At 37.4% G+C, this 9,130-nt stretch overlaps 1 protein-coding gene across 1 annotated transcript; it reads right to left on the bottom strand.

The window, feature by feature from the left end:
* Positions 1–1,001: 1,001 nt before the first annotated feature.
* On the bottom strand, positions 1,002–8,882 carry rpl29 (ribosomal protein L29). Its single transcript, XM_037679407.1, has 4 exons — positions 8,811–8,882; positions 8,267–8,319; positions 8,090–8,154; positions 1,002–1,167 (listed from the first exon to the last, which is right to left on the bottom strand). The coding sequence occupies exons 2-4, from the start codon at positions 8,301–8,303 to the stop codon at positions 1,075–1,077; spliced, it is 195 nt and encodes a 64-aa protein (XP_037535335.1). The 5' UTR covers positions 8,304–8,319; positions 8,811–8,882; the 3' UTR covers positions 1,002–1,074.
* Between the last annotated feature and the right edge of the window lie 248 nt (positions 8,883–9,130).

Here is a 9,130-nt window from a genome sequence, read left to right as displayed (position 1 = left end):
AATTTTATTACTTAGTATTACATTGTTTGCCTTGGTTTGTTTGTAAATTGCTGTTCATAATTAAAAAAAAAGAAAACTCACTGACGTGAAACTTCAATATGCGGTCGATTACTCTGGAAGGACACAAGACTTTTGAAATCGAAACTGAATTATAAAACCATTTCCAAAGCAAATAATTCATTTTCAAAATTCACTCTCAATTTTGTGAAATTCCCAAAGACCTGTGTTTTTTATTTAGTTCTTTGCTTTATTGCGGGCTTTCCTCTTTGCTTGATTATGCATTTGTTTTTGGGCTGCTGCCATTCTTGGAAATAGAGGGGTTTAATTACAAGATCTAACAGATTAAATGTAGGTTAATTAAAAATATTTAATAATATCCCTATCGTCTGATCGGTTGTTTCATTATCTCGATAAAATAAATCAACTCATTACAAAATTATCTCTTCATATTGGAAAACTGAATTAAAATTAAATTACCCCTTAATGCTCATTCACAATTTTCATGAGCACACATTTCAATTCAGTTGCAGAACACATTTTAGTGAGTAAATGCATACTTAGTCTGACATTTAATGCATCACTCTGCACCCGTTTTGATTTGACTCGTCATTTCTGAAAGTTCACCTCTGAGCGTGACGTGCACGCTTCGTCAGTGAAATGTTCATGAAACGAGGAAGAACTGGCGTTGTGCAGACATTTCACAGAACTTTTTTGCATGAGCCTGATATTTACCATGTGGGAAAACAGCAACATGTCGATCATTCAGGGCCTAACAAAACACGATGAACATTTTGAAGTGCACACAAGCTTTTCCCTCGTTTATCCATTTGTGAAAATGTTGAATCACCCCTTATTTTTCTGAACTTCCTTTTCAAAAAGTACTGTAGTCATTTCGTTTATTTAATGCAGAAGCAACAAGTCCCATTATTTGTCTTTAAGTTGATCTTTTTAAGTTTTAAATATGTAGATAGAGAAGCATTTATAACAGACAGACAAGCCAGTATGTTACCATAACATTGTTTTATTGTGGCGCTAATGAGACAATGTGGAACAATCAGACAAAGAACAGACAGCTTATTTCTGTGCAGCTGCCTTCCTTGCTGCCTTTAAGCCCTTATTGTTGTGTTTCTTGGCAAAGCGCATATTCCTCAGGAACTTGGGGTCCATCTGCAACACACAAACAGGAAAAAAGTGAGCTGAAGGTTGCTCTTTTTGGCAAAATATTCAAACTATTAAACATGTACAATGTATGTATGTATGTACAATGTACGTACGGACAGACAGACAGATAGATAAAATAAATCAAATTAAAAGCCAGAGCCACATTTAATGAACTTGAGATTTGATTAGGCTTGTATTGTAAAATTACAATATTGTATTACAAAATTACCTTATTTTACCTAAACGAACAACATATAAAAACAAGAAGTGCACAAGAATTGTTGAAATCCTGAATTATGATTAAAGAATACTGGCCCCACACCAAACTAGACAGAAGAGCAGAAATAAAGTTTTGAGTGACAATTGCTGCAAAATTAGTTTTAGCCTGACGTCACATTTGACAAAATTCTAATCATTTGAGGAATCTTAAATTACTTTGCACAACTGAAAACAAATAAACATAAACAAATAAAATATATATAAATAAAGCTACACACTGAAATTCTGATAGGTGTGAAAATGAGGTGAAGGAATCCATTTACGTAAAAAGATGGTTTCTCTAGGGCTGGACGATATGGCCAAAACTTTTATCACGATATATTTCTTAATTTTGGTCGATAACGATATAATTCAATTTCGATATAAACAATATAAAAGCCGAAGAAAAACTAAAAACTATACAAATAAATTAATGTTCACCTTTTTATTTGTATTTAGCCTTCAAAAAAATTGAAATCACTGTCAAATAAATAAAATTCTCAACTTTGTCAATATTAATAGTTTTAACTTTAAACAACTTTAAAATTGACAGCATTGAAATTCTTAGTTAATGAAATAAACTTTTTGGGTGTCGTTACTGACGAGAAGCTGACGTGGAAATCTCATGTAAAATACTTAAAAAAAACAATCAGTTGCATTACTGTATAAAGTAAAAGAGTTTTTGAATGACAAAGCTCGTATATATTGTATAATGTAATGATTGTTCCATATTTAATCTATTGTAATGAAGTTTGGGGAAAAGCATGCAAAACAATTATAAATCCTACTTTTATTTTACAAAAGAGCTATAAAAATTATTAGTATTATGAAGTGCTATGGTCACCAAACAAATATGTTATTTCATCAATTGAAATTATTAAAATGTTATGATTTGGTTGAATATCGTATTTTACAAGTCATGTATAAAGCTCAAAAATATTAGCCTCAAATATTCAATAAAAATTTGTAAAAAAAAAAATAAATATATAAAAAGGAGAGTCAATATAACTTAATGGAATGTAAATGTTTGTAAAACCTCCATTTAGAACTGGTCTGAAGGAGCTGTGTTGTAATTCAGGGAACAGGATTATGGAATTGTCTTTATATCACCATAAAAAAATTCTAAAACAATTTATATGTTTAAAAAGATGATAGTTAAAGTTGTTGGGAAGGTTTAGGACCAGGTGAAGGATACCTGAAGTTTTTTTGTTTTCAGTTTGTTCAAGTCAAGGTTGTTGTTTGTTTGTAGTTATTTTGTATTTTTTAAATTAGGGGCAGATAAGAATTTTTTTCTTCTTTCTTCAACCTTTTCTTTCAACGTTTTTCTTCTTTCTGATGAATTTCTTGTATTTTAAATGAATGAATAAATGATAAACACACACAAAAAAAAAAACATGCAGCGCTGGGGGTGTTTCAGGGACACGTTGGCTCAAACTTCTATTGTGCTTCATCTTGTGACTCATCATATTCTGTCAAGTGGAACATGTTAGATGTTCCAACCTCTAGTTAGAACGACTCTCCATCATATTTTGCAGCACACTGACTGAAACCTGAACCACTTCCAAACCAGCAAATTAGTCTTTTCTCTCTTGTCAGTGATGTCATCTGCTTTCTCTTCGCTTGTTCAGTCACATTCTGACGATCATGGGCACTCTTTTTGAAGAGAAAACTTAATGCGTGTTGGAGATTAGCCTAGCTTAGCCTACTGCCACTAACGCCTTCTGGACTTGAGCTCTGCGTAACATTACATCACTACGCACTTACGTCGTTGTGTCACACCTTTTTCTGTCCAGATTGAAACTGAAGTGGCCGCTTCAACCCGAACAGAAAAAGAAATGTGTCAGTGAAACGCTGTAATCCTATCGAAATAGTGCTTAAAATGCATATCGTTTTTGAATAAAAGTATATCGCGAGATATATCGATATCGAAGTATTGTCCAGCTCTAGGTTTCTCTCTTCCTTCACCTCATTTTCACATGTATGAGGAATTTCAGCCATGTGCCACCAAAGTGGCTCCTGTGTGTCTCAGATTAACAAGACCCCAAACAATCCCCCAGTGACGGGGCAAACTGTAGCTTAGGGGCCGTTTGTTTACACAGCATGCATTTTGAGCGAAACTGCATTTTTCTCTGTGGTTCTGCTGTCCATTTACACGACACTAGTAGCCCCCCTCTTTGAATCCGGAGGTTTCTCAACCCACCTCCCAGAGTGGAGGCTTTTGGGAGGCCTCTCGCTGATAATGTAAACATTTCCCGATAAAATGTTGTTAAACCACATGTGCACATGCACACATCGGCTGACAGCATATTTCTATCAACAACAATGGCAGCAGAGTATAACACACTGCTTTCTGAGCTACGACTGATGGAATATGTGTTGGGTCTCGTAGTTAATCTACGCCAGAATGTAGCTGCTGTGAACAACATCTGTGTTGGGAAGAGACCAGTCTGATCCAGTTCTAATATCGGCATTTACTGAACGAGGCATGCGAATATTTCACGCATCTACAGACCCTTTCCAAAAATTTAGAATATCATGGAAAAGTTGTTTAACTTCCATTCAAAAAGTTAATCTTCAATTGATGATAGATTCAGGGCCCACCATTTAAACGATTTCAAGTATTTATTTCTTTATTTTTTACATAATTTGGGCTTCCAGCTCATGAAACCCATGAAAACAGAAATTCAAAAAATTTGAATCCTGTGAAGAAATCAGCCCACACTACTCACGTTTTTGCAGGAAAAAGAGAAAGAAATTAGGATCACAACAAATCAATCAAAATATGGTACTTTTAAAACGATATGTCAATCTTGCAATACTTGGTTGGGAATCCCTTTGCCTTAATCACTGCCTCGATGTGACGTGGCATTGATTGGGAGTTATGGAAGCCCAGATTTCCTTGATGCTTGCTGTCAGCTTTTCTTTGTTGTTGGGTCGGTGCCCCTCATTTTCCTCTTGAGAATACCATACAGGTTCTTCTCAAAAAAATTAGCATATTGTGATAAAGGTCACTATTTTCCATAATGTAATGATAAAAATGAAACTTTCATATATTTCAGATTCATTGCACACCAACTGAAATATTTCAGGTCTTTAATTGTTTTAATACTGATGATTATGGCATACAGCTCATGAAAACCCAAAATGCCTGTCCCAAGAAATTAGCATATCATGAAAAGGTTCTCTAAACAAGCTATTAACCTAAACATCTGAATCAACGACGTAACTCTAAACATCTGCAAAAGATTCTTGAGGCTTTTAAAAACTCCCAGCCTTGTTCATTACTCAAAACCGCAATCATGGGTAAGACTGCCGACCTGACTGCTGTCCAGAAGGCCATCATTGACACCCTCAAGCAAGAAGGTAAGACACAGAAAGAAATTGCTGAACGAATAGGCTGTTCCCAGAGTGCTGTATCAAAGTGGGAAGTCTGTGGGAAGGGAAAAGTGTGGCAGAAAACGCTGCACAACGAGAAGAGGTGACCGGACCCTGAGGAGGATTGTGGAGAAGGGCCGATTCCAGACCTTGGGGGACCTGCGGAAGCAGTGGACTGAGTCTGGAGTAGAAACATCCAGAGCCACCGTGCACAGGCGTGTGCAGGAAATGGGCTACAGGTGCCGCATTCCCCAGGTCAAGCCACTTTTGAACGAGACTGCGTCAGAAGCATCTCGCCTGGGACTGCTGCTGAGTGGTCCAAAGTTATGTTCTCTGATTACAGTAAATTTTGCATTTCCTTTGGAAATCAAGGTCCCAGAGTCTGGAGGAAGAGAGGAGACACAGAATTCACATTGCTTGAGGTCCAGTGTCAAGTTTCCACAGTCACTGGGGTGTCATGTCATCTGCTGGTGTTGGTCCACTGTGTTTTATCAAGCACAGGGTCAATGCAGCTAGCTATCAGGAGATTTTGGAGCACTTCATGCTTCCATCTGCTGAAAAGCTTTATGGAGATGAAGATTTCATTTTCCAGCATGACCTGGCACCTGCTCACAGTGCCAAAACCACTGGTTAATGGTTTACTGACCATGGTATTACTGTGCTCATATGGCCAGCCAACTCTCCTGACCTGAACCCCATAGAGAACCTGTGGGATATTGTGAAGAGAAAGTTGAGAGACGCAAGACCCAACACTCTGGATGAGCTTAAGGCCGCTATTGAAGCATCCTGGGCCTCCATAACACCTCAGCAGTGCCACAGGCTGATTGCCTCCATGCCACGCCGCATTGAAGTCGACATTCATGCAAAAGGATTCCCGACCAAGTATTGAGGCATAGCTGAACATGATTATTTTAAGGTTGGTGTTTTTTGTATTAAAAACACTTGTCTTTCATTGGTGGGATGAAATATGCTAATTTTTTGGGACAGGCATTTTGGGTTTTCATGAGCTGTATGCCATAATCATCAGTATTAAAACAATTAAAGACCTGAAATATTTCAGTTGGTGTGCAATCAATCTGAAATATATGAAAGTTTAATTTTTATCATTACATTATGGAAAATAATGACCTTTATCACAATATGCTAATTTTTTGAGAAGGACCTGTAGATTCTCAATGGGGTTTAGGTCTGGCGAGTTGGCTGGCCAGTCCAGCACTGTGGCAGGGGCCAGGTCCTGCTGGAAGATGAAATCTGCATCTCCATACAGATCCTCAGCAGAAGGAATCATGAAGTTCTCTAAAACATTCAGTAGACTGTTGCGGTGACCTTGGATATAAGAAAGCAGAGTTTACCAACACCTGCACCGGACATTGCACCCCAAATCATGACTGACTGTGGATATTTCACACTGGACCTCAAGCAGTATGGGCTCTGTTCCTCACCCTTCTTCCTCCAAACCCTTGGACATTGATTTCTGAATGAAAGGCACACTTTACTTTCATCGGAAAAGAGGACAGAGGAACCCGACACTTGTAGTCCATCTCCCGGATGCATCTGAAGGTTTTTGAAGCTGTGACTCCCGCCTCATCCCACTCTTTCTGGATCTCTGCCAGATTCTGGAATCTTCTCTGTTTGATAATCCGCTGAAGCCCATGGTCATCGCTTTGCTGGTGCATCTTCTCCTGCCACATTTTGTCCTTTTACTAAACTTTCCATTGATATGCTTGGACACAACACTCTGTGAACAGCCAGCCTCCTTAGCTATGAACTTTTGTGGCTTACCCATCCTATGGAGGGTATCAATGATGGCCTTCTGGCCAGTTATGTCTGCAGTCCTCCCCATATTGAACCAAACCGAGACAATTTAATGACGCCTGGGGAAACCTGTGCAGGTGCTTTGAGTTTAGTAAATGATTAGTGTCACACTCAGTTTAAAACATTCATACCCTGTAAAATTTGGGCAGATTTCTTCACAGTATTCTAATTTTTTGAATTCCTGTTTTCATGCGTTTCATGAAATGGAAGTCCAAATTATGTAAAAAACAAACAAATAAATACTTGAAATCGTTTAAATAGTGGGCCCTGAATCTATCATCTATGATTGACTTTTTGAATGGAATTTTGAAGTTAAACAACTTTTCCATGATATTCTAATTTTTGGAAAGGGTCTGTATATCCTGTATCTACATATACCTTGCCTCTCACTATTGAGTATTATCCCCTTTTAACTAAGGGTGGGCGATATGGCTCAAATATAATATCGTGCTGGCAATAATAAATTTCATGATGTAACAAAAAAAAAAAAAAGCCATAGTTGTTCATTTGACAAAATTAACTTAACATGTTGCTGTGCAGTATTATATAAAATCAAAAAAAACAAAAAAAACAACAAGGATTAATTTTACTGAAATTACTTTATTTAGTAAAGTATTCAGTCTCAAAGTATATATATATATATGTCCTTCTGTTATTCAGATTGAAAACATCTGCACAACATAGATCAACAAAATCCACCACAAAAACTAAAATACAGGTGCAGTTTCCCAAAATAACCAAATGAAATGAAGCTTAAGATATGTTGAGCATAAATGTAACATACAACAGAAGCTTGTGGTGTTTCAGCTTCCTCTGTTCCTGCAGGAATGATTCCATTTATTTGACTGCTCAGTCTTTCATCATCTGACTCTGTTCTTGGTCCATGGACTGTGGAACCAAGAGACAGACCTGCACGTGTTTGTACCGGCAGCTCAGAGCGGGATGTGGGGGGAGGGATAGACAGTTGAGCTGTCTATACTTGCAGTTTAGAGCTGTATGGAGAGACAGCCAAGTCGCACTTTGTTTGTTTTTAGCATTGCGCACAACTAATTAGCGTTACACCAGTACCGACAAGTGGAGTGGGGGTTTGGTTTGGTCGTTCGGTGCACTCGGTTCTGTTAACAGGGCGGGGCGCTTGACGTATTACACCATGAAATTAGCATATCATGATATCATTTATTTGCTTTTTTAAAACCGGTATTATCGTGAACGATATGATATGGCCCAGCCCTGCTTTTAACCATTGACTGAGGCAGATTTAATATATTCTTGCTGTGTCAACTGGCTGAAAATAAATGACAACAAGTAAGTGTATTCTTTGAAACAAGACTAGACTATTTGAGTTCAGAGTGTGTCACTTTTAACAAGCTGTTCATCAGCAGGTTTCTTTAAAAAATGAGGTAAAAGGAGAAGTGATGCATTCAACTCTCTATACTACATGGGTATTTGTACACAAGCACCCAGCTGTAAATGAACATACCCCCTTCAGTGATTCATAGCGATGAGACCTGGGCTTCTTGATGCCATTCCTGTGCCATTTACGAGCTGTTAAAACACAAAACGGATTAGATAGTAGGCCACTCCTTTCCAAAACTACAAAAACCTAAAGAAATACATGTCCCCAGTGGTAAATATAAAAACTACTGAAATCACTTACACTGGTTGTGAGTTGTGTGGTTCTTAGACTTGGCCATTTTGACGTTTGTTAATCTGTATACAAAAGAAATGGTCAATCATTATAATACATTTTTATTTTTGTTCAGTGACGAGATAACTTCTGCTGTGACTTGGTGATAAATAAATAAGCCGATTTAAAAAGAAATGTTACTGATGCAGGTCCACCTCCATGCTAACAGACGTTAGCTTTGTGACTTTCAATTTTATTTCACACTAAAAACGGCATTACAGAAATCATATTTAGTCACAGTACATATTTACATACAACCACTTGCTGAAATTATTTTTTAAAGCATTGTTTTGAAGTCGTTTGCTGCAAGAAAACTGATCAACGGCACACAATGTTAGCATCGTTCGTGTGTTAAATTCGACTCTTAGAGGGTCAAACCTAAACCATACTGGAATAAATCGATCATTAATGAGTAGCCTTATCAACTCGGGGTATGTTTATTACAGGATGGACTGAATACACGCAGATGGATTAAGATTATAAATCCGATGGGATAGCAAATGTAAATACCTACCACACGAACAGACGACAACCGGAAGAGAGAGAAACCTTGAACCGGCTTCAGAGAAGAGAGGAGCTCCGCGAGAAAACTAGGTCAGTTATTTATCACACTGCCACCTGCTGGTGCAATTTGGTACTGCAGGCAGTAGTGAGACACCAGGAGTCAGTGTTGGCCACAAAATATTTACCTGTTCTGCTTTTAGTTGTTTTATTCTTATTCCTAAGGTATTATTTAACTTTTAGAGGTGTATTAAAAATTTAATTTAGCTTTCATATCTTTTAGGTACGGAAACTAAAATCAAGGTATATATATATATATATATATATATATAT

Source organism: Nematolebias whitei, chromosome 7, assembly GCF_014905685.2.
Source record: "Nematolebias whitei isolate Nwh7 chromosome 7, NemWhi1, whole genome shotgun sequence".
Classification (NCBI taxonomy): domain Eukaryota; kingdom Metazoa; phylum Chordata; class Actinopteri; order Cyprinodontiformes; family Rivulidae; genus Nematolebias; species Nematolebias whitei.
This window is presented reverse-complemented; position numbering and strand designations above follow the sequence as displayed.

Excerpts from the sequence above, each read along its gene's own strand:
- rpl29 (XM_037679407.1), bottom strand. The coding sequence starts at position 8,303 with ATGGCCAAGTCTAAGAACCACACAACTCACAACCAGT. Across the intron at positions 8,155-8,266 it reads CCACACAACTCACAACCAGT|CTCGTAAATGGCACAGGAAT; the intron begins GTAAGTGATTTC and ends GTGTTTTAACAG. Across the intron at positions 1,168-8,089 it reads GCTATGAATCACTGAAGGGG|ATGGACCCCAAGTTCCTGAG; the intron begins GTATGTTCATTT and ends TGTGTGTTGCAG.